Raw genomic sequence first — 26,249 nt, 5'->3', positions numbered from 1 at the left:
AACTCATTGGAAAAACAGTGGCATGAAAGGTGTCTTAAAAAGTACTGTCAAATCCAAACCATTTTCTCACTCCAAATAAATCACAACATTTGCTTTGGCAAGTGAAGATTTACGGGGGTTAAGAGGAAACAGTGCTTTATAGTAATTCATTCATCACAATAGTTTGAGAATATTTGAGAATTTTACCAAACATCGTCATTGATGCAGCGCTGTACTGGTTGGTGATTAGTTTTTGGATCACCTCCCTTATGGGACCAATGCACTTCCGACCATCTCCAATCTGACCTGGTTTACAGACACACCTGGACAGTAGAAATACAAGCACAAATATACAATCACTGTGAACCAATGAAAGTAACATTAATATTATGCATAGTTCAATACGTCCAGAAGAAGTTTTTAAAAATGTTTCTTTCATGTGAAAGGTAAACTCGGGTTATTTAATGATTTAATTGTTTGTATGCAAAAAATGAATTTGCCAGTTGGATCCAGGGGCAAAGCCAATTCAAAGATCTCCTTGTTAGCGATGGAAGGTTAAGAATTCCTCATTTAGAACACGCTTACAGTTTCATTGGAAATAACAAAGAGGGAAAATCTTCATGAGCACATTTAAGATGTCACTGCACACAGCAACCAATGTTCCCGTTGTCAAATTTTTTATCTTATAATTATCCTGTGAAACACTTTGGGACGTTTTACTACGTTAAAGGCGCTATATAAATACAACTTGTTGCTGCTGCTGCTGTTGGAGGTCCCGTGCCGGCCGCATGCCAACTTTACAATGGAAAAAACCACACATGCGCACCCAAAACAAAATTAGAGGGAACATTGATAGCAACCAGTGGAATTCTTTATAATAAGAGTGATATAATAAACCTCAGGACAGCCGCATTCACAGTCTCATGCAACCATAGCAAAAATTAACACAGCGATTTCATGCAACTACTTAAAGGATCTTCTCTGGTCATTCCACATTCTACCAATGAATGCTCGTCTTGGCCCCACAAAACTCTTTTAAAAACCAATTAACTAACCTTTTCTGAGCGGCCACCAGTTGTCCCTTTAAGGACCGTGGGTTCAGCCGCTCAACTCCTGGAAAAATTAGGACTAGCAGGCACTTCACATGCTCCGGCCATTTCTTCATGAAAATTCCAACCGGAGTCCCACAACTGGTGTAGGGCCCCGGTTTAGGGGTCTAGAACGAGGGGTCACAGTCTCAGGATACGGGGTAGGACATTTAGGACTGAGATGAGGAGAAATTTCTTCACTCAGAGGGTGGTGAACCTGTGGAATTCTCTACCACAGGAGGCTGTGGAGGCCAAGTCACTGAATATATTTAAGAAGGAGATAGATAGATTTCTAGACTCAAAAGGCATCAAGGGGTATGGGGAGAGGAGCGGGAATATGGTATTGAGATAGAGGATCAGCCATGATCATATTGAATGGCGGAGCAGGCTCGAAGGGCCGAATGGCCTGCTCCTGCTCCTATTTTTCTATGTTTCTATTTACAGATTTAAACATCCTCCTGCCTGTTTGGGGCTGGAGTCCTGAGTGTCCATTTTAAAGCCTGCCTGAAAATTGAATCAGGCGGGCAAATGAGTGTCCAAGGTCACCACCGAATTTTCCTCTGCCAATGACTCATACTTCAGGTGAGAAATGAGTGACCAACAGTTGAAAATGCCCCCCTTCCCATATTTCAGTCATCGCTACATAAATTCTTTAGTACAGCACCTTCATACTTTGGGTTTACCATTATAACATTATACCTATGAATATTCAAACTGTATCCTACTCTAATGTTCATCACTATCTGGAAATAATCATAAAATCATAGAAATTTATGGCACAGAAGGAGGTCATTCAGCCCACCATGTCCGTGCCAGCCGAAAAAGAGCTATCCAGCCTAATCCCACTTTCCAGCTCTTGGTCCATAGCCTTGTAGGTAACAGCACTTGAAGTGCATATCCAAGTAAATTTTAAATGTGATGAGAGTTTCTGCCTCTACCACCCTTTCAGGCAGTGAGTTCCAGACCCCCACCATCCTCTGGGTGAAAAAACTGCTCCTCAACTCCCCTCTAATCCTTCTACCAATTACTTTGAATCTATGCCCCCTGGTTATTGACCTCTCTGCTAAGGAAAATAGGTCCTTCCTATCCACTCTATCTAGCCCCCTCATAATTTTATACACTTCAATTAAACCTCCCTTCAGCCTCCTCTGTTCCAAAGAAAACAACCCCAGCCTATCCAATCTTTCCTCATAGCTAAAATTCTCCAGTCCTGGCAACATCCTCGTTAATCTTCTCTGTACCCTATCTAGTGCAATCACATCTTTCCTTTAATATGGTGACCAGAACTGCACGCAGTATTCTAGCTCTGACCTAACTAGTGTTTGATACAGTTCAAGCATAACCTCCCTGCTCTTATATTATATAATGTGGAACAGGTTCATTTTCCAACAGTGATGTGTACGCAATGAGATCAACAACAGCCATCAAATATCAATGAATCTGCTGGCAAACACTTACTCAAAATTTCCTGGCGACACAGTTACACACTTTGCCGGCTTATTACAGAGAGTCGGCTTGCAAACATCTTTCAAGGTGCACCTTTCTGAAGAATTCGTGCCGATGAATCCATCTTTGCACGTACAAAATGACTGGAGAAAAGAAAGGAAAATTCAACGGAAATCATCGTCTGTGATAAACTTAGCAGAGGCTGCGCATACTTCATTTGAAAACATGTGTGGGCCAGGTACGGTTTTTCTTATTTTTCCCAGCTCAACTTCACAGTTCCACAGGTGTGGACCATCCTCCTGTACCCCATGGAAGTGGCTATTCTTTAAGTGTGAGCCTTGACACTGAGCACTGGAAGACATTTTGATTGTGGGGACATCACTGCCTTGCCCAAGTCTGTCACAAACATGCTCATTCCTACAGAGGTTGCTGAACAGCGATCAGGAGCAAAAATCCTGGCTGTTTAACCCCTTCCGTGTCCCGGAGGAGTTGAGGCCAACTGCAGCACCCCCTACTAATCACCCCCCCCCCCCACCCCCCATCCTAGATGAAATCAGCTATATCAGAACAAGGCCAGAGATCAAAGCTTGAGCCTTTCCGATCTCTGTGATTCACATGGTGTATTTATCAACTAAGTCGTCATGGAACTGAACCAAACAGGTTAATCTAAATTAATTTGATTGCAGATCATTTAATAATGAAACTTTAATATTTGTGGATAACCAACAAGGCAAGTCCTTAATTTAAAAAGTCAATAACATGCATACTGAACCACATTACAACAGTGACTACACTTCAAAAGTACTTCATTGGCTGTAAAGCGCTTTGAGACGTCCGGTGGTCATGAAAGGCGCTGTAGAAATGCAAGTCTTTCTTTTTTCTTTTAGTACTTAGTTACATGTACCTTTCCCGGCCCCTCATACTTGCACGTAGTCGAATTTTCAGGACAGCCGCCATTATCGACACTACAAGGATTTATTGGCAAACACAGCTTTCCATTTCCATGGTAACCAGGATGACAGGTGCATTTGTGTTTTCCTTCACCAAAGTATTGACACTCTGCATTCTTGTCACAGATGTTCGCAGTACATGGATTTATTGCTAGAGTACAGAATAACAAATAAAGGATTTAATTAAAAAATATTGGACATTAATTTCTCAGACAAATGTTTTGTACATAAACTAATGTCAATTTGTCAAAATTGGAACCAGCCAAAAGGGGTGAAAGGGCTTATATAATGGGTTCACCCACACAGAGTATGGGTAACGACTACCGCCATGTGCACTGTGCACCTTACACTCATTAATATAAGTGAAATCATTCTCTAATGCTTATAATATGGTATCCCCTACATCCAGAAGTATTGGCAAAATCTTCCATCATTTAATGATATGATCAGGTTCCATGCAAGTGTGAACATGAGTCAACACACTGTTACCTGTGGCACACACAAGGTGTGTGACAGTGATACACGTGCAAAAACAACAAGGTGACACGAAAGATATTTGATGATACTACATTTTACTTTCACAGGCAAAATAAATCCTTAATAAAGTGCACAGAATCACTGAAATTTCAGTAAAGAAGGTGGCCATTTGGCCTATCGTGTCTGTAATGGGTCCCGCTTCACATCAAAGCTAGCGACATTATTTCATTCCCCATCTCTTTCCTCAGACCTTTTAATATTTTTCCTCCTGAAGTGTTTATCTAATTCCCTCTTGAATGCCATGATTGATTCAACTTCAAAAGCATGCATTCCATATTCTAATAACCCCTTGTGTGGAAGTGTTTCTGCTAATTTCCCTCTTTGTGTTTTTAGTACTAATTTTAAGTTTACATCTCCTGTTACTGATTCACTGCAGTGGAAAAAAAAACTTTCACTATTTACTCTTTCAAATTCTTTCAAACTTTTGAACGCTTCTATTCGGGCCTGCTCTAGCCTTGTCTGCATTAGTGAATACACTTCTAGTTATAAATCTCTCATCGTAAATATATCCTCGCATCCCTGGTATCCTTCCAGCAAATCTACACGTGGTTCGATTGCATGGTTGAGAAATTAGTTGCTGATTTGCTAATTCCAGGAAGGCCTGTGTTTTAACGATATCATTTAAAAACTCATTCTGTCGCTTTGCTTGTTTTTTTTTTCCAAATAATAGTGTTTGTCCAGGAAATCAGTGCCTTTGTTGAGGAATCAAATCACTTGAAGTTGGCAACCTTACAGGAAGTTTGTTTAGGAATAGTGATACCTGCAGATCTTTGGTAACCCAGGCACACACACACTAGTGTAAGAAATCATGAATTGGAAGAAATAAGAAAAAAGTCTCTTCAAACTGGTGTTAGGATAACTGGATAGATGCTTAGAATTTGCTGATGTTCTTGGTTCCCTGCAGATGTTCTAACATTCTGCACCGTGGCGGTGACCTTGTTTCCAGACTAGCTGTCTGCTGTTTGTGTGCTAGAAAGGTTGTTGACTGTATCTTTGATAATCTACCCTAGGCCCACCCCTAAAAAGGGAATAAAAGAGACACAACAGTCGGTGAAGGGAAGGGAAGAGCTGTTCGCGCACGCCAGCCGTCTGTCTGATCAGGACCAATACCAGCTGCTTGTCACGGTCGTATGTCTATCTTGATTGCGTGTTGTACTTAACTTAAACTGCCGCTCTTTAATAAAAAGCCTTACAACTCATAAGATCCTTTGGGTAACCTGTGTGTGACCTGTGAGCCAAACAGTGGTGTCAGAAGTGGGATCACAGAGTTGGGAGTTGTAAGGTTCCGGTTGTGGGGACTGGATGGACTTGTTCGACCGCGCGTGATCATCGGTTGAGATGAAGTAAAAGACTCCCTGAAAGAAGGGAGAGGGAGAGAGTGGGGTAAAGGTAAAACCAGAGGTACAATGGCGTTGGCCTACCATCGAGAACAGCTAGTAGACAGCCTGACAGAAAAAGTCGGCACATCCGCAGCAGCGGACCTCCTAACAATCTTAGAAGACGGTAACGGGGACTATGGCTACATCCTTGATAAAATCACTGAGGATGTTCAGAAAAACAAACTTAAAATAAAGAGAGGCCGAGACAGGTTAGCTTACTGGGCACACTTGTGCGCTGCCCAGTTAAATAGGGAGACTGAAGAGTTAAAAGGTTTAGTAAGCCAGATGCGGAGAGAAAGAAGTGAATGGCGAGAGACTCTTTCTGCCCTCCGCAACCAGTTGCACTGGGAGCAAAAGATTCACGACAAAATACAGTGTACACAAAAGAAACTGGATCAAATACGCGAACAGAATATTGAACAGAAAACACCAGATTGTGTGAAGAGTTAGAGGATGCAAGGGGAGCGTTAAGGTAATTAAACCGGCGACAAACCACTGCCTCCCCTAAAGCAGACCATGGCCCGTGCTTAGAAAAAATCCAACACCTGCAGGCACAAATCAGCCAACAACAGGCAGTGATGGCTGCTGTCTCCAAAATCAAACCGAAAGATCCCGGCCTTTGCTGCGACAATATAGCTGAGGACCCCACTCCCACTGCTCCACCTCCACCCTACAAGGATGGCGAAGCAAACAAGGCAATACCAGTGTATGTGGTCACTCGGGCCAATGCTGCCCGTCAGCCTCAGCACCAGGCTGAAGAGGAGGTGGAAGGCGTCCAATCCTTCTCCTCGACCACTAATGATGGGGGGAAACAGTCACCACGACCACGCATAGGCCCCTTTCCGCTGTTGAGGTCAAGGCACTAAAGGATGACCTAGGGGCGGCGGACATGAACACCAGCCCCCTCGACCTCAGGCAGCGGTGGAGGATTTTTATAATCACCCAACCAGAACTAGAAGGGGACGACCTCTGGGCTGCGTGTTCCTCTGAATTAAAACAAGAAATGGATCAGGACATTCTGGTGTTTGGTGTGATAGAGGATATTGAGGTCGATCTATGCCAAGCACTAGGGGAGGAAGGTATCAACTTCCAGCAGGTCCTAACTAACACCAAACAGGGCCCTACCGAAAGCCCAAATGCCTTTGCACGTAAATTCCATGACATTTTCCAGTGTACCAGGGGTGGTAGAGGGCCTACTTTAACTCCCCGGGCTTCAAAACCCTTTTTCTGAACAGCCTGCAACCATTGGTCCATAACGTGCTGGGTGTTTACGTCTCCAAAGGCACCCCGTGGTACGCAGCCATGCCAGAACGGCTTGGGATCAGACCCGTGCTGTAGTGTATGTAACCGTTCCACCTTTAAGAGAACCGTTCCACCTTTAAGAGAACTATTTTAAGAGTTGCACTACTTTATCCAATTCAATTCAAATGCTTTATTGGCATGAAAGTTTACAGAGAACCATCCTGGCTGCTGTATACTGTAATACCGGTGGTGACCACACCGGTATATAAGTGCTGTGTAATGATTTATTGGGCAGTTCCGCCCTGACCTTCGACTCGTAAAGACCTGTTAAAAGTTACTCTTGTGGTCTGTGTAGTAATTCTCATTATAACACACAGACTTAACAGTGGCGACGAGTACGATCTTACCCTGCGGCAGAGATACATCCAAGGCAGTTTAACGGGCGTTGAGAGGAGGCATCCGCCCTCATCATTCTGCTGAGAAAAGACTCGGGTCTGCAGAGCAAAGGAAGAATTCTGACACGAAGCCTTCCATCAGCAACAGGCAGTGATCATCCCTTCTATCACGGTGGTGGGTAAGCCGATCAGCGACGAGCAGCCAGTCGGCCACGTTGGTTGTGAAGTAGGGGAGGGAAAAACGGAGGATATAAGGGCGGAGAACTCGACCACGGCCGGGGAAAAGAGCCGGACAGAAGTCGGGGCCAGAGGCGCTGAGACTGGGGCAGCGTAAGGCACGGAAGCCGCGGTGAATGCAAACGCAGCCGGTGTGAGAGACCGGGCTACAAGCGGGCTGGGAGACGCAACAGCGTCGAGAGAGAGCTCGACCGCGACCGGTGAAAAAGGCCGGGCAGCTACCGAGGCCGCGAGGCGCAGCAACCAGGACAGCGTAAGGCGCGGGAGAAAATAGCGGGCTGGGAGACGCAACAGCGTCGAGAGAGAGCTCGACCGCGACCGGTGAAAAAGGCCGGGCAGCCACCGAGGCCGCGAGGTGCAGCGACCGGGACAGCGTAAGCGCGGGAGAAAATAAAAAAAACGTGGAGAACTCAGCCGCAGCCGGGGGGGAAAGGACCGGACTGCAAGAGGGGCTGGGAGGCACGATTTGAAAACCGCTGGGGAGGGCGAACGCAGCAATACGGCAATCGCCATTACAGCCAGCGGGGGAGAAAGGCAAACGTGGGAAGCCGCCATTTTCGTAGGCGGGGGAAGAAGACGAGCGCGGGAAACCGCCATTTTGAAAAAAAAAGAAAAGAAAAATTTCTTTTTGTCTCTCAAGAAGATTGCGAGGATGCCTAAGTGTGGTAACATCAACGATTTCGATCCCGATGTTGAAGATTGGGCCACGTATGTAGAACGCATAGAGATATATTGTAAGGCAAATAAAATATCAAATGAAGATAAAGCACTAACCTTACTAAACTCAATGGGTGCGAAGACATACGGGCTATTGAAGCATCTTCTATCACCAGCTAAACCGGCGGATCAGACTTTCGCTAATATTGTTGCTGTCCTAAAGAATCATTTGAACCCCACACCGCTGATGTTAGCGGAACGATTTAAATTTTATGCGAGAACGCAACAGAAAGAGGAAAGCAACGCGGAGTATTTAATTGAACTGCGTAAGCTAGCGAAATACTGTCAGTTTGGGGAAAGACTGACAGAGGCACTGAGAGACAAATTCGTGTGTGGATTGTCGAAAGAAGGAACACAAAAGCGGTTGCTTGAAGAGAATGATCTTACACTTGATAAGGCTGTCACTATTGCAGCATCGCACGAAGCCGCAGCGAGAGGCACTGCGGAAATGCAGCTGAAGGCAGCGGTAGTCAGCGTAGATCAAATGGCTTTGGGTACAACGAAATGTTATCGTTGTGGAAAGACAACACACGATCAGAACCAATGCTGGTTTAAAAACCAGGAATGTAGAAAATGTGGCAAGCTTGGTCACATAGCTAAAGTATGCCGGTCAGGAAAGAAGACCAGCAACAAAAAGTCACCGCAGGAAAAGCGCAGAAAGGTACATAAGGTGGCTGAGAAGAGTTCGGATGAACAGAATTCGGATTCAGACTCCAACAGCAAGGAACTGGGTAGTCTGAGAATTCACAATGTGAGTAAGGAAGCTGACCGACAAACTATCTGGGTCACGCTGCAGATAGCAGGAGTCCAAGTGAAGATGGAATGGGACACCGGATCGGCGTTGACGGTCATGAATAAGCAAGATTACAAAAGGTTATTCACACATATTCCCCTACGGGATACGGAGATAGTATTAAAGACATACACGGGGCAAAGAGTATACCCCATCGGAAAGATAAAAGTCAAGGTGGTACACAAGGGCAAAGAACACCAAGGAATGGACATATATGTACTACCTGAGGGAGGTCCACCACTTCTGGGACGGGAGTGGATCAGGAAAATAAATATGGACTGGCACTCCCTAAAAGCAATAACGGTAGATTCCGGAAAGAAAAAAAATGTCAAACCTGCACGATTGTCCAGAATATTGGATGAGGGCATATGCAGCAGTGACAGTGACAAAGAAGAGAGTGAGAACTCGGTGAAGACAATCAGCTCAGACTCTGGAACTGATGATGGTAAGACCAGCCCATGTGCAAAAGACAAGTCTAAAATGGACTTGCAGACTAATGATGGAAAAACGAAGGAGTGCATAAATGCTTCAGAAGAGAACAAAGTATCAGAACAGAATTCCACTGAACAACAACAACATAGTTTGACAGAGAATTCTGAGTCTGTCCAGTCTACAGACATGCACATTTCTGAGGAACACCAGGCTCGAACTCAACTCAATCTCAAACTACAACAGCAATTAGAACAAATGATTCGCCGTTTTGAGCAAGAGATGAATGCAAAGAAAAAGTTCTTTGACGCAGAGTTGGAGAATCTGGGAAGACAGCAGAAGCAGCTGATTGAGAAAATGGAGCAGGAACACACAAACCGTCTGCGCGATGAGGCCAAACGAATCAAAGCTGAGCAAGAAAGGGAATATGTCAAATTCATCGATCAGTTGAAAGCTAAGAAGAAAGAGCACCCTTTTGTGAGCAGTGTCAGCAGTAATAAGCCACTCAGGAAATTGGTGGCAGAGGCAAAAGCTGAAGTGATGGAGGAAATAGAAGACAATAGAGAAGAAGCAGAAGATGATGACTCATCTGAACCATTATCATCCCTACCAGGTCACGCAGGTGGTCCCTCCGAACTGAGCCAAATCAGTCTGGAAGTAGAAAAACTTCCCAAGGTACTCGAGCCTTTAGAAGTCAGCAATGCTGGTTCTGAAGTTACGAAAGTTCAAGCTGTTAAGTCCAGTGAAGGACTATTAGATGAGTCACCCCAGCAACAAGAACCTACTACACCACCGAAAACTACTACACCACCGAGGCGTTATCCGGACCGAGTCAGGAGGCGCAGGAGGCGCCGCCTCAGAGACTGAATCTGTGAACTGTTTTTACATGAAGTTGTGTATATATGTTATGATGTTATGTTTAATGGGGAATATATACGGTTAAGCTAAAAAGGGAGGATTGTAGTGTATGTAACCGTTCCACCTTTAAGAGAACTATTTTAAGAGTTGCACTACTTTATCTTGGCTGCTGTATACTGTAATACCGGTGGTGACCACACCGGTATATAAGTGCTGTGTAATGATTTATTGGGCAGTTCCGCCCTGACCTTCGACTAGTAAAGACCTGTTAAAAGTTACTCTTGTGGTCTGTGTAGTAATTCTCATTATAACACACAGACTTAACACGTGCCAGTATCCCTGGGACACCCGCTAAAGCTACAGTAGCGGACGTCGAGGGCCCGCTGCCTAACCCAAAGTCAGGGCCGTCCAAAACTCCCACGCCCGGAAAAGGTGCCTCGGTGCATTGCTGCATCTGCCACTGTCTAGGCCACTATGCCCATCAATGCGACAACAACCCCCCAGGTCAAGCAGACCCCGACCCAGTCAAACAGAGACTAGAGAGAATGGAGGCAGCCATAGGGGCTTTGACCATCGGACTAGGAGCTCGACCGGTTTCTGCGGCACATCAGCAACCCGAGTCGACAGATTCGTTTCCACCTCCCCTGTGGCTCCCACAGGCCTCTCAGATGGAGGTAACTTCCTCTCTCCGATACGATGGTGGTGGCAGACTGATAATCCGCACTGTTGATTCTGGAGCCTGTCAACAATTAACGTTAGTCGACTCCGGCTCCTCTGCCACCATCATTCACGATCCCCTCCCCGATCCTACAAAGGGTATGCCCCAAGTTTTATCGGGCTTTGACAATTCAACCCAGACAACTATACACGGATCCCTTCCCTTGGAGCTAAAGCAGGGTGTTGTTCACAAAGGCACATTCACGACCAGCTCCCCAGTTTGGCCGGTTAGAAATCCGGGTGACTATCGGATGACTATTGACTATCGCAAACTCAACTCAGTCACCCCCGCAGTCATCCCGGTGGCTCGGGAGACACCCACCCTACTCTCCCAGATTCTCAGTGGCAGTAATCAGTACAGAATGAGATTCAGTAGAAAACATCAGAAAGTAAAAATTGGCTATGGGAAAAAGGATAAGATTAGTCTATGATGAAATAAAGAAAGGTGAAAAGAAAAGATTTTGATCCTTTTCTACTTTCAGTGTAGTGTCCCTTTTTAAAAAAATGCCTGTATGAATGTTTAGAAGCTAAAAGCTGAGGAAAACCAAAAAAGTTTGTTTAACAAAAGATTATGGCCTAGAAATTGAGTTTTGGCGCAGCCAGGGCTTTAGCGCCGGAAGTTAGTGCCGGCGCTAAGTCCCCCTGCGCGCGCCAAAAATTCAGTAGTGCCGCGCCCAAACGGCTGCCGGCGCTACTGAAGGGTCTTTGCGGCGGTACATCGGCGCTAACTGACGTTTCGCGCCGCAATTCCGGCGCTGCGGCACCCGATGCGGTGCGGCAGGCTGGGGACGTGCAGGCCTCCTCCTCCCGTTAAGGAGGAGCTGCCTGCACCCGGCCGCGGCCCGCGCAAATCAGCTTAAAAATGAGCCCGGCACCTCGGACAAGTGCCGGGCTTGCATCTGTTCCGGGGGGGGGGGGGGGGAGAAGTCTGGGGAGGGAGCTGCGGGCAGGCGGCCGGCGGGAAAGTGGCCGGCCGCCGCGGGGCCTTTAATGCGCCGGCGCAAACTGGAGTAAGGCACCTCTGACAGAACGTTGCTTGCGGCTGCCACGGGCGAGGCGGCCGCAACTCAATTTCGGAGTTCGGGCGGGTTACCACGGCAACCGGGACGCTGCGCACACCGATGACGTCATCGGTGCCGGCGCAGCGCTACCGGTGCAACGCCGATTTAGGGCCCCAGGGAATTTTTAAACTGGCCATAACTCTGGCGCTAGTCCCTCTAGCGCCTCAAAAGCGGCGCTAAGGCAACTGAATTTCTAGGCCTATGTTTCAGTCTAAGATTTAACCTTGGAGTTGCGGTTGCTATCGTGAATTTTCCAAGGCAGTTTGATTTGTTTTGTTTAAATGTGAAAACCAAACTGTCTTTTTCGATCGGGAAAGTTTTTTTAAATTTATGTGAAGTGATGCAATTGCTTGCATCTGACAATATTTGCGCCACCTTCTTATAAACCTGCAAAGGAGTTAACCCTTTCCGCTGGCAGCTGGGTTTTTTAAAAATTGGTTCACCAAACAACTTTGATCTATGTTTTCTATCTTTAATATTGTATTGGACAGTAAAGTTTCTCCAGACGCTCATGAATGAGATGGAATCTGGTATTAATGGGAATTTTCATTCTAGTGGAAGTCAGGAAAGTGTAGTTACGCATAGTAAATTGATAGCTTTCTCTTGGAGACATTTGTGTCCTTGCCTATGTACCTATTAAGAAAACTGCATTGATAGCCTGGCCACTATTTAAGACATCGGGACCATGCAGAGGGAGATGAGCAAAGATCTCCAGACGACTACAATCTTTTGATAGGATCACCTGAAAGCCCGAGAATGGCTTGTATCAGATGGCACGTGTGGCACAATATTGAGATACCGATATGAGTGTGCAAATGTGATTTGTTACGTATGAAGCAATTACCATCTGGAAATGCATGGTGAATTAGCACTAAAGAACGGGTCTCAGACATGCTCAGTTACTTGACAACAGTACGACATGAAATGGTTAATGTGGCTCAGGAGAGTGAGACAACTTTTAAAGCATTGACACATACTCCATCGAGAAACTATCTAATTAATGAAATAATCAGAATAGAGTTAAACACACTGGTGCCTGTTAGTGAAAGGATTCGCAAATTTCATGTCTCCCCCGAAGATTTACTTTTGGTTTAGTAAAGAAACCCTGGTTGGACTGAGTTTAAAATCTAGGGCTCAACAAGATGGCTGCGGTCAGCCTCATGGCCAAGGCCTGTAAGTTTCAGTTTGGACTCACAAACTTGGATTCCGATGACTGTGAGAAGGAACTTTCCAGAAACTCGAATGCAGACAGACCTTCTGCATTTATGCATGAGAAGCAAACCCAGTGGCATTCGGGCCTCTAATTAAAACCCATCAAGGTTGTTTACACAAACAATCAAAAGCAGGCAAGGCCTATTCAATATGTAATGGGACAAGCTTAGCTGCATTTCAGACCTTCGTTAGAGAACATCGACACTGTTTACAAACGATCAACGGGGCATTCAGACTGGAATGGCCCCATCACGAAACCCGTTGGACAAAGGGGAACACTGATGAGACGTTTAAAACTGATTAACCGGCCATCCAGGTTGATGGGCCCAGATCGGTACCTTTTGTATGAGTTTTAACACGTCCAGATCAGACAAAAGAAATGAGCTGATCTGGCGGGAGATAAGAGCTACCGGGGAGGGTATAACTAGTCCCTCGGGAAGTCATCTCTCTCTCTCTCTCTCCCGCCTCGCCTCCGGTGCCCTGCCGTATCATCAACCCAGCGAGAGGATCATCGATGAAGAGCCCATTCAGGGAAGTAGGATACCCGCAGTTATGTTTGAATTACTGGGGTATCTCTGCTTTGGGGCGGTGAAAACCTAAAACATCGGCAGGCAACAGGGCATGGAGCAGGCGTTTCAACATCCTAGACTGGTGAGCATCAACTTTCTGGCCCATTACAAGACAATCTAGATAGGTGTAAAAGGGTGGGAGTTAAGGGGAATTGCTAAAGTGTCATTTTAGTCACTTTCCCTCGATGTGTCCATTTCTCCTCCCCCGTTAAGTGTAATTGTATTGCATCCATAGCGATTTTCTCTGTATAGTAATTCTTTCTCTATTTTTAATAAACATTGGCCTAGAAATTGAGTGCCCTTAGCGCCGATTTTGCGGCGCTAGAGGGCCTAGCGCTGCATTTGGCGCCGGCGCCGAAATTGCCTGGGGCCCTTCCGCCGCGGTAGACCGGTAGCGCTGCGCCGGCACCGATGACGTCATCGGTGTGCGCAGCGTCCCGGTTGCCATGCCGACGGGCCCCAGCGCCGAAATTCAGTTGCGGCCGCCTCGCCCGTGACAGCCGCAACTAAGACTCTGGCAACAGAGTCTTACAAGTCTTTGCGCCGGCGCATTAAAGGCCCCGCGGCGGCTGGCCGCTTTCCCGCCGGCCGCCTGGCCGCAGCTCCCTCCCCGGACTTCCCCCCCCCCCCCCCCCGGAACAGAAGCAAGCCCGGCACTTGTCCGAGGTGCCGGGCTCATTTTTAAAAAGATTTTCGCGGGCCGCGGCCGGGTGCAGGCAGCTCCTCCTTAAGGGAAGGAGGAGGCCTGCACTTCCCGAGCCTGCCGCACCGCATCGGGTGCCGCAGCGCCGGAATTGCGGCGCGAAACGGCAGTTAGCGCCGATTTACCGCCGCAAAGACCCTTCAGTAGCGCCGGCAGCCGTTTGGGCGCGGCCCTGCTGAATTTTTGGCGCGCGCAGGGGGACTTAGCGCCGGCACTAACTTCCGGTGCTAAAGCCCTGGCTAAGCCAAAACTCAATTTCTAGGCCATTGGTTTTCTTTGCAACAAACCACTGGTCTCATTTGTCTATATCGCTACTTGTAAATAAGTCCAGTGGTCAGAACCAAAGGGGAAGCGATTCGAACCGCACGGGGCTGGAGCAGCTCAGACACCACTGACTGGCCAGACACAAACCCCAAACCAAAGCCCCCCACATTAGAGGGGTTGAAATTGAAGTTGAAATGGAGAGTTACATGGAATTTAGATTAGGACAATTGAGGGCTAAGAATTATCCACAAGATGGATACGAATAAAAGAGATCTGGAGAATCTTTTAAGTCCATGATTTGTTGATTAGATATTAAACTGTAATGTCGCATGAAATGATTGTATGGCTGAATTTAACTGTGACTGTCATAATTGTGTTTTTTAGATAACAGAGCGTGGGAAAAACCAGTACGAATCCAGTATGAGGTGGTTTTGGTGGTGCCTCCTGTGTCACTACTACCGCAACTACCATGCTTTATGGGTCTAACAGGACCTGTCCCATCAACCAACATGTTTTACTCAATATCAAAACCTATGCTCAAGTGAAACTGACAGTAAATGCGATACTTAAGTATGAGCTGCACAATTATGTGGCACTATTCGGATAATGTTGTCTGAGGGTTTCAATGAGCTCGTGATGCGACTGAACTCCTCCCTAAAGCAATTTTATGTTTTGGAGCAAGACAACTCGAGAATAGATATTGAAATTGACAGCATAGGGGACGACTCACACTGGTGGGATATTGGGCTTAATACATCAGCACACCCTTAGGTTCGTATTATTTCACACTGTAAGAATAAAAATATGTTTTGTATGTGTGATGGACTCGAGACTATTAATATAAGATGTATGTAATAAAGATGAATTTAATGTGTATGGATCTCCCCTGGGTCAAGGCAACGGCACGAAACTTAACAAAGGAAACCTGCATAACAGGATAACCCACAGAGACACCATCGAAACTCACCATCGAAACTCAAGAGCCATTAAAAGGTGTCAAAAACAATTAACTTAAGCAAGAAATGGCACCAGCCACTGCAGACAGACACATATTCAAAGGAAAGCCAATCAAGAACTGCCATGAAACTAAGACCCAATCCTGGGGTCTTAGCAATTTAGACTAGAGACAATGGACTTAAAAAGATATAAAACAAGGAACCCAAAGGCTCTCTCTCTCTCTCTCTCTCTGGATGACCACACAGAAAAACAAGAATCCCTTCCTCTGCAGATCAGACCAAGAAACAAGGAAAAAGGCTGCGTGCATTGCTTGACTCAGGGAAGTACAAGTCTGTGTAAATCTAAGCCATTACCTTATGTGTTGTAATCGAGTAGAGTCCATAAATACCAGTAGGCTATTGTTTTAATGTGCATGAGTGTGTGTGTTTAATAAACTTGCATGAGTGTGTGTTTAATAAACTTATTCCAAATTGTTTCAAAAGAATTGGTCTTGCTGTCAATTTAATGCCAGTCGAAATAAAAAGCTTACAACACTCTCTGGTAGTTCTCCAACTTGTAACCCATGTAGTAAGACTTTGATACATAAGCCAATTGTGTACTTATGCCTATGACTAACCAACACAACAAATTAATTGAGCACACCGAAAGAGAAGATCCGAAGCAACATAGAGGAGACCCCAGGCGGGGTAAGATTAGGAAAGGTAGAAGAAACAGAGGATACCCCAGGCGGGGCAGAATTGGAACACCGGAACAGTTACCTGAACCTGTATGAAGGGTCAGAGGTTGCTCCTCTCCCTCAAAAGAATGGACTGTAAGGAAGGGGGAAATCTTCATTTCTGAGTCTCCCTACTAACTAACGCCCAAGTTGAGAAAGCAATAAGCAAATTAGAGGACTACGAGTGGTGGGAAGCAACTTATACTGCCAGCAAGCATCCCTGGGCATGAATGGTATCAGCGGGCCAATAACTTAGACCTAGCTAAATTAGTCAAAAGAGGATTGCGAGAAGTCAGTAAGGATATTTCCTTCTCGAGGTGGGGAGTTGTAAGAAATAGTGATTTAGAAGAAATAATTTGAGGCAAAAAAGCCTCTTCAGACTGATGTTAGAATAATCGGATAGACGCTTAGAATTTGCTGATGTTCTTGGTTCCCTGCGGATGTTATAACATTCTGCACCGTGGCGGTGACCTTGTTCATGGATTCCGCTTCCACCTTTACTTCTGGTGAGGCTTTTCATTTCTTAACAAACCTTTATGTAGAAAAAACATTCTCCTAACCTTTCCCTTCATTATTTTGTTGATTATCTGAAATGAATGCCCTCTCGTTACCGACTTATTACATTACCTTATCAGTAATCTCTCACAATTTTGAACACCTTTATCAGATCTCCTCTTTTTTTATTCTAATGAAATGGAGATCACTAACCAGGTATCCTAGCTAGACCAAATTAAGAAAAACAAAACAGCTAAAGTGTAAAGTATTTACACAATAGTGCAGTTACCAAAACAATAATTTGAACTATTGACAGTAGAAAGGCACAACCACCAGTAAATGGTGAAAAGGAATGGAGGGTGTGGAGAATACAGATGAAAATATCCAGATGAGTCTCCATCCCGCTTAATAAATTCACTGAACAGATAAGGGCAGCAGCAAATACTTCTGTTAGTGTCAGTAAGGAAGATTTAAAAAACAAAAATCATGAAACTGCCAAATATGTTATTTCCAGTCTCAAAACTGCAGTAAAATTCTCTGTTAAGTGCCGAGAGGGTAAACCTTCTTACCCACACAGGTCCTTGCCATTTCCTGAAAACCAGGCATACACGTGCAGGTTAAACTCCCCGTCTTTTCTTCTATGCACTGTGTGTTGCTTCTACATCGCAGGGCCTTGCAAGTGGGGACCTCTGAGGAAAAGCAACAAGCATTTATTTCCATTCTTTTCACACTGAACGATCAGGTCTGAATTGAGTGCTAAAGTGGTGCAGCACTGCAAGAGGCAACCGTCCCACCACATCAACAAATAAATCTCTTTGAATTTGGGCTGCTTTTTGCTTTGAATAAAATGATCCCATCAACCATAACCCAACATTGAAAACAAATTCAGTCCAGGGAAATCTTTAAACTAAATATTATAGAAGATGAAAACACCATAACTACTGTTCCTTATAAATAGGATTAGTAACCCTGGATTTGTGTTAATCTGAATGTGATGTACAGTTCTTGAAGCATTAGATCTCCTACAGTAGGATTTTACTCTGGTTCATTTATATTTCTGGGTGATTTTTTTTGTGCTGTTTCAGGTGAGGAGTGTCTGCTACAGAATGCAATATTTTCCCATTGTGGATGCTCACTAGCATTCCCAGGCCAGGCATGGCAAGGCCACATGCTAAAGTTCATTCTACACTTTTCCTACAATGTCCCTCCCCTTCCCATATGTGAAGAAAGCCCTACTGAAACAATGGGATCTTATTTTTCCATTTCCCATTTCAGTCTCTGAGATTTCCAATTTAATGACATGGAAATTTCTCACCTGGAATGTTCCTCGCAGCAGGGAGAGGTGACTTTCACCTTATTCGTCTACATAGATTTGAATACCAAGTACCAGATGTGCAAGATAAGAGCACCAACCCCTGTGCCACCTGGCCCCCAGTTTTCACAATCTGCTGCCAGCCATCTCCTAGTAGCAGTCTTGAGCATGAAAGAGGCCTGGGTGATTTGTCTTCTAATATGTGCCAAAATATTTGGATCCCGTTCTGTGCCTTCCCTTAAGCAATTAGCTAAGATTAGGGGGACTACCCACTGCCAACCTTCTGTGTTGGTCAACAAAATTAATGTATAACTGAGTTTCAATACTTTAAGACCTAACCATCAGAGAGGGGCAGTAGGAACATAGGAACAGGAGTAGGCCATTTAGCCCCTCGAGCCTGTTCCGCCATTCAATGAGATCATGGCTGATCTGCGACCTAATTCCACATACCCGCCTTTGGCCCATATCCCTTAATACCTTTGGGCCTAGAAATTGACTATAGCCCCATTTGGGGCACCAGCCTCACCAGGGTGCTAAAAGTAGCGCCCCGGAAGCATTTGCGGCCGCCCGCCGGAAATTCAGTTGGAGCGCCCCAAAGGGAAGCGCGGCGCTACTGGAGGCGCCCCGCATCCCTCTTGGGGCGCTGCGACTGAATATCGCTGCGCAACGTGCCGCAGCGCCACACGCTGCAGCACATTACGCTGCGGTACTGCAGGCCTTCCTCCCCTTCTTAAAGGGGAGGGGCCTTGCCCAGCTGGGCCCCTGAGGATCGCGAGTGCCGGCAAAAGAGCCCAGCACCAAGGAGAAGTGCCGGGCTCTTGGAACGCAGCCGGCACTCCGCGGGGGGGGTGGGGTGGTCAGGAGGCCGGGGACGGGAGCGCAGAGAGGTGCTGGCAGGCGGCCAACAACAAAAATGGCCGCCCCGCACCTCTCCTTTAATTTGCGCCTCTACCGCCGCAGGTAGGCCCCCCTGAAACGGTCGCACATAGCGTCCGGTGGTAAATCAGGGGGCGCTTCCTAATATCGCGGCCGGGGCGTCAGCGGGGCGCTGCGCACACCGATGACGTCATCGGTAGCGGCGCAGCGCTAACGGCTAACGCCACCATTAGCGTCCCGCAGAATTTAGCGGGAGGCGTGGCCAGTGGCTTGCGACCCACTTAGCGCCCCCTTAAGGTGCTAACGGGTGGCGCAGCCACCTGAATTTCTAGGCCTTAGTTAACAAAAATCTATCAATCTCAGATTTTAAATTAACAATTAATCTAGCATCAAATGCCATTTGTGCAAGAGAGTTCCAAACTTCTGCCACCCTTTGGGGGGAAAATTCGGTATTGACCATTTTGGGGCGCTAACATCACCCAGGCGCAAAACTTTAGCGCCTGGGGCTAATTAGCACCGGCGACCACAAAATTCAGTTTTAGCGCCCCAAGTGGGAATTGGAGCACTAAAGCAAGCGCTACACACTCCTCTTAGGGCGCTAACATCAGGGAGCGGGGCGCTACCTCAGGGCGCTACTCAAGTTCCGGCGCTGTCAATTACAAGTACTCAGACAGACTGGCGCCTTCCAGTTCTTAAAGGGGAGGTTCAATCATGCTGTACAGCCTCACTCTGATCATTGCTGCTTGTGGCCTGGTCCTGCAAGGAGCTGCAATCCATCAACCACAAATCCCATGGCTGATCAGAGGCCCAGGGAGAGAGCTCGCCAGTTCAGTGACCAGGCATTGGAGGCTCTGGTTGCAGCTGTGGAATGCCGACGGGCAGTGCTGTTCCCTGATGCTGGCAGGAGGCCATTGCCGCAGGAGTTTAGAAGGATGTGGCGGGAGGTGGCCCAGTACCTCTCAGCCAGAAACGTGGTCCACAGGACTCCCACCCAGTTCTGCAAGAAGTTCAACGACCTCACTCGGGTGGTCAGGGTGAGTAGATGCTTCAAAAACCGCTACATCCCACCATCTCAACCTCACTCTGCACAGACGGTATAAACCGCCAAATCCCCAACACTCACCCATCAACTATGCCCATCTACTAAAAGTCACATCCACATCTCACGCCTTGCATACATTAACAGCTATTCAACTATGGTAGGCACAACTGCCAAACACCTGGCTGCACACTCACTCACATGCTGTCCTTTATCTTGCAGACCAAGCTTGCCCATAACAGGAGGGAGCAGCAACACACGGGAGGAGGTCAGGCGGAGCTGCACCCCCTTACACAGCTGGGGGAGCGAGTGCACAGCATCATCGCGGCCCAGGTCATGGGAGCTGTGGCAGTCGGAGAGGTCGACCCCCCTTGGGGATAACGGTATGTTCATCACCTCTCCCTCTTCTCTCCTATCCAGAGGCACTAACGGGAGGAGCTAACCAACCGAATTTCTCCCCCTTTGTGTGTAGAAGTGTTTCCTAATTTCACTCCTGAAAGGTCAGGCTCTAATTTTTAGACTGTGCCCCCTAGACCTAGAATCCCCAACCAGCGGAAATAGTTTCTCTCTATCTACCCTATCTGTTCTCCTTAATATCTTGAAAACTTTGATCAAATTATCCCTTAACACTGAAGTAAATTGAAGTAACTGAGAAATCTTGCAGTTTTTCTCTAAAACATACACAGGTTAACAGAACTAAACCAAATGAAACAGAGAAATTCATAATAGAGTTAAGTGCATTCTAGACAGAGTCAAAGTCCATTGCCATTCTATCAATTCATTTAATAATTATACTTAAACAAGTTGCAAAAAAAAATTAAAGTCTACAGGTAAACTGCTTATAAAAGAACTATTTTTACATCAGTGTTCTATTTATTTTTTTGAAAATGAGCTTCCCATTTTTAAAAGGATTTTTCTCCTCTTCTTTTTGGGGGCTTGGTGTACCTCACACCTTCACAGGCCTCTCCGAGGTCTCCATCAATACTATTCTGAAACCAGCCACCCAAGAGGCGCTGAATGGCAGCCAGAGGTTATTTTCCCTCCAATTTACACTCCTCTGCTGACTGTCTCATAAAGGCTGCAAGTACAGGACTCCAGTCGAAACCTGTCTTCTGCCACTCTGCGGGCAACACACTGGGTGCTCTGATAAATTGGGGGCAATTTTAACCTAACTCGTCAAGTTATCAGGGATCAGGTGGAACGCTGATTTTACACCCTCTCCGTTGCCCTCAATGTCGGGCGGGGTGTAAAACTAACATGTCACCCAACCCCGTCAGTTTCCCGACTGGCAGGATAGTTTAAAACTGTCACCTTCTCAGTATTTTTAACCTACCTACATTAAGAAAGAAATACTTACCTTGGTCACATTTTGGCCCAGTGTAACCAGAAAAACAAATGCAGCTTCCGTTTCCAGTAATCCCATTGCTGCAGACTCCATGCACACACCTGCATCCTTCAAACAAACACAGCCAACAACAATGTAGTTAAACGTAGTAAACATCATTCTAAATATCCATTCTGTTTGCCATCAAGTTATGGGTTTTTCAATAATGCACGGTTAAACGCATTGAAAGAATTTTAAATACAGGCATTACAACAATAATTTGAATGAGAATATAACCTGTATAATGGTTGAACCATACGGACCAGGAAGGTAACAGGTTTGATCCTCAGTCTGTGCTCAGTTGCTTGCTCCCAGCCAAGGTGATGATCAAGATTCTACAAGTGGCTTCAGTGGCCTTGGGTTAAGGAGGGGGAAAAGCAGCACGGGTTCCCATTGCTTGGATATTATCCAGCGACCCCCGATGGAAGTGTGAATATTGGATGAGGACAGGATTGGGGTTGGCTGTGATGCCTGCACAGTTGAATAGCCTGTCACCACTCACACTCAAGACTCAGATATGAATAATGGCCACTTGGGAGAGGCCTTGGCAGACATGCAGTGCCTGTGCAATTGTATCCCAGCAAGGAGTCATGAGTTTCAGGAGAACCGGGGAGTTCCGAAAATTGGGAGGCAAATTAACAGGAAAAAGTCAATACTAAGTAGTGCTCAAATAAGTATAAAAACAGCCCCATTCTGCAGCATGAAAGATTCTTGATTCATAATCCAGAATTCATATGTTTATTTACTGGGCTTTGACAATAAATTAGCTCTTTGTCCTGCACAGGACTAAAGCAGGTAAGATATGGCTACAAGATAAGGAGAATCTCAGACTAAAATCTGAAGTAGAAAAATGGCACAAAGATATCATCAGGGAAAAAGAACTTATTTTTCTACAGTGCCTTTCACAACCTCAGGACATCCCAAAGCGCTTCACAGCGAATGAAGTATTTTTGAAGCGCAGTCACTGTCGGAATGTAGGAAAACGTAGCAGCTAATTTGCGCACAGCAAGGTCCCACAAACAGCAATGATCAGATAGTCTGGCCTAGAAATTCAGTTGCGTTCGCCAGCCGTTAACGCCATAAGAGGGGTAGATTTCCAGCGCTAGGCACTTAGCGCCCGGGCGCAGAACAAACTGCGCCTACGCCCAACTTCAGTTGTCATTTAGCGCCGGCGCAAAGTGTTTGCGCCCGCTCAGCTGCGCGCGCAGCTTATGACGTCATTTCATCGTGCAACGCCGTTTGTGCGCCCCAAACCGGAAATTCAGTGGCGCCCGCCCAATGTGGGCGTGGCGCTGTTAAGAACTGTGAAGTGGAATGCAACAGAGGCCCTGCGGGCCTCGGGGAGCGCTAATTAAAGGGCACTTACACTGACCTATAAAGCCCAGCCATTTTGCTGCAATGACTTTAGTGCTTTGGATTTCTGGACAGAGACCAAGGAACAGAGCTTACTGATTTGGGGCAACATAGGAGAGGTATTTTTGGCTTCTGGCCACAGCTTGGAAATTTGATTCATTGTGATTTCACTGTTTGCAAGTTTATTATGGGGGCTGTATGGGGTGGCAACCCTCAGTTGCAGCATTATGTGCGAAGGGCTCGCAGATGCTGTGTGAGAGGGCCAGCCATGCCTAGACGCAGAGGGGCCATCAGGCGTCGGCAACGTAGGCCTTACCCACTCAGGGAATACCGGCAGCAGGTGTCCTATCTCACCATGACTGCCGCGCAGTGTGTTAAGAGGCTGCGCTTCAGAAGGGAGGTGGTTGCAGAGATCTGCCAGCTGCTTCACCGAGATCTGCATCCGCAGCTGATGTGCAGGACGTCTCTCTCGGTGGAAGTGAAGGTCACGGTGGCTCTGAACTTTTATGCAAGCGGCTCCTTCCAAGCCGCTGCTGGGGACATAGCGAACATCTCCCAGTTCGCCGCGCATCGCTGCATCCGGCAGGTCACCGATGCCCTTTTCGCGAGGAGACACCAATTCATCTCCTTCCCCATGACCCTAGAGAGGCAGGAGCAGCGTGCAGTCGGATTTGGCAGGATCGCGGACTTCCCCATGGTGCAGGGCGCCATTGACTGCACGCATGTGGCTATGCGGGCACCTATCGACAATGCTGAGGATTACCGCAACCGGAAGGGCTACCATTCCCTCAATGTACAGCTGGTGTGTGACCACAGGCAGCGCATCCTAGCTGTCAATGCCCGCTTTCCAGGAAGCAGCCACGATGCATTTATCCTGTGCCAGACTACTGTGGCTGACATGTTCCAGGCACAGCCTCCACCAAGGGGATGGCTTATTGGGGACAAGGGCTACCCTTTGTGTACATGGCTCATGACCCCGCTCCGCGCGCCCAGGACCCCTGCGGAGGAGGCATACAACGAAAGCCATCAAGCCACAAGGAACATCATAGAGCAAACGATTGGCGTCCTCAAGCAACGGTTCCGCTGCCTGGATCGCTCCGGCGGATCTCTACAGTATTCGCCGGATAGAGTCTCCCAGTTCATCGTCGTTTGCTGCATGCTGCACAACCTGGCTATCCGCAGGACTCAGGCACTGCCACCTGACGTAGCACCACCACCTCAGGAGGATGCGCAGGAGGACCATGAGGAGGAGGAGGAGGAGGAGGAGTACCAGGCCAGGAGGGAGCCACAAGGTCCAAGGGCCGTCCGCCGGCGGCTTATTGAACGACACTTCTAGGCCTCCTGTCAGGGAATGGCTTGTGGCAATGAACGCACCTGAATGCAGCCGCTCCGCAAGCCCTCAGCCGCTTAACGCAACAACCACTGGAAACATGACACCTGGACAAGTTGAATAAATAAAAAGCTTTATTTAACAAACTCAGGGCCCTTCCCACATGAAACAGAAAAACAGACAACCCCCCCCAAAAAACTGTGAAAAGATTATCTCACTCCCACAACCTGGGGAGGAATAACAAAACTTGCCCATCCAATTGGCCTTCCTCCTCGGCCTTACCAAAAGAAGCCCCCCCCACAACAGAACACAAACACCCCCATATAAAAAACACCGTAGCCACCATACTCTACTGGGTGTGCCGAGAGGGCAAGTCCTTGTGCAGCCTTGTGCGGCCCCTGCCCGACCTGTTGCTCCGCCTCAACCTGGGCCCTGTGGGTGTTGCAAGGCTGGGGGAAGGCTCCTGAGGGGCAGAATGCGTGACGGCAGATGCCCTTGGGGGTCGGCCTAGACGAGGTCCGGCCCTGGAGGGGCCGGCTGCTGACTGCTGCAGCTGTGGCTGCGCAGCATCAGTCTCTGCAGCAGCTCGTCGCACCTTGGCTGGGAGAGTTGCAGTGGCGGCTGCAGCAATGGGGGCAAGCTGGCTGATGGCACGCGCTCGCTGTTCGCCAGAGACACTGGCACTCGGCCGGGCTGGCAGTGCAGCAAGCGCAGCAATCTGGTGGAGGCCAGACCGCTGTGCTGCAGCAGGGCGGCGGGTGCCCTGGCGATGCTTCCACGACACAGCGAGTGTGGCAGAAGTGAGTGCCCGAACTGCCCTGGTCTGTGCCCGCATCAGATCAGTGAGTGTCTGCACGGCACCACTCATGAACTCGCGACTCGCGTCCTGCGCTGCCGCGAGTTGGTGGACACCCCTGTCCTGCGCTGCCACGAGTTGGTGGGCACCCCTGTCCTGTGCTGCCGCGAGTTGCTCGACAACCCTGTCCTGTGCTGCCGCGAGTTGGTCAACACCCCTGGCGTGTGCTGCCGCGAGTTGCTCAACACCCCTGGCCTGTGATTCCCCGAAAGCGGCCACACTATGAGCCAGGGACTCAATGGCCTGAGGCAACTGTCCCACAACCCCCATGAACTCCTTGTGGCGCCGCTCCGAATCCGCCGACATTTGATCAAGGAGGCGCACCTCCTGGGCGAGGTCCGTCTCCGGACTGGAGGCCGGACTCTCCCTCTGAGGAGAAGGCCGCCGAGCTGGCCGACCCTTCCCGCGCGCCTGGACGCCACTGGGCCCAGCAACTGCCCTCCCCTGCAACACTTCCCCCCTCTGGGGAGAAGGCCGCCGTTCTGCCCGACCCTTCCCGCGTGCCTGGACGGCACTGGGCCCAGGAGCTACACCCCCCTGCAACACTTCCCCCTGGCTCTCCTCCAGGCAAGACGTGTCCCCTCCATTGCCATCCCCTGGCGCAGATGATGCTTCCCCCGATGTGCCGCCTTCCTGTTGGTCCTCGTCGTGCTCCTCTTCCGAGGGTCTGGCACTCTCTGCTTCAGGGACCTCCTCCTCACCAGCTGAAAGCAGGAAGGCACAAGAGTAGCTTTAGAGTGAGGACAGGGCGTCAGCGAGGGAGGCATGAGTGGTGGCATTCAGCGCATTGGTCGGACAGTGGCAAAGGATGTAGATCTGATGCGCTAGGGGAACGAGAGAGAGGTCCAAACGGTCATGTCCTTACCATTGGGTCGCAGCACAGGGTCGGCATCTCCAATGGCAACAGGGCCAACCACCCGGCCACGCACGAGTCGAGCCACGCTCTCCTCCAGCTCACTGAGCTCCTGGAACTGGGCACGGCCTCCCCCGGTGACATTCTGGTTCTTCAAATTCCGGGCCATCTTGGCCTGCAAGAGAAAGGACGGCCTCTAAGTACATTGTGGTGGCCTGTTGTTGTGTGCACTGCCTCCCATGGTGGAATAGCTTGGCCAGTGTGGTGGCCTGTTGTTGTGTGCACTGCCTCCCATGGTGGAATAGCTTGGCCAGTGTGGTGCCCTGTTGTTGTGTGCACTGCCTCCCATGGTCGAATAGCTTGGCCAGTGTGTTAAGTGCAGAAAGTGCTATTGAGGATCATGCCAGTGCCATAGCTGCGGGAGGAGGGCTGGCCATTAGGCCTTTGAGGTCCCTTTGCCCATAATGTGAGGTGCACATGCAAGGCTGAGGAGGACACTGGAA

At 48.0% G+C, this 26,249-nt stretch overlaps 1 protein-coding gene across 1 annotated transcript in view; it reads right to left on the bottom strand.

Annotated features, from left to right (window-relative positions):
- The window catches only part of stab1 (stabilin 1), a 298,755-nt gene that overhangs the window by 232,659 nt on the left and 39,847 nt on the right, over positions 1-26,249 (bottom strand). Inside the window, exons 6-10 of the mRNA XM_086001826.1 lie at positions 21,328-21,423; positions 17,313-17,432; positions 3,418-3,614; positions 2,526-2,656; positions 187-302 (exon numbers count right to left, since the gene is read on the bottom strand). Coding sequence (XP_085857952.1) covers positions 187-302; positions 2,526-2,656; positions 3,418-3,614; positions 17,313-17,432; positions 21,328-21,423 — 660 coding nt within the window. The remainder of the gene's footprint in view (positions 1-186; positions 303-2,525; positions 2,657-3,417; positions 3,615-17,312; positions 17,433-21,327; positions 21,424-26,249) is intronic.

Source organism: Somniosus microcephalus, chromosome 11 (genome assembly GCF_052327205.1).
Source record: "Somniosus microcephalus isolate GS21.2 chromosome 11, FLI_Smic_1.0, whole genome shotgun sequence".
Lineage (NCBI taxonomy): Eukaryota > Metazoa > Chordata > Chondrichthyes > Squaliformes > Somniosidae > Somniosus > Somniosus microcephalus.
This window is presented reverse-complemented; position numbering and strand designations above follow the sequence as displayed.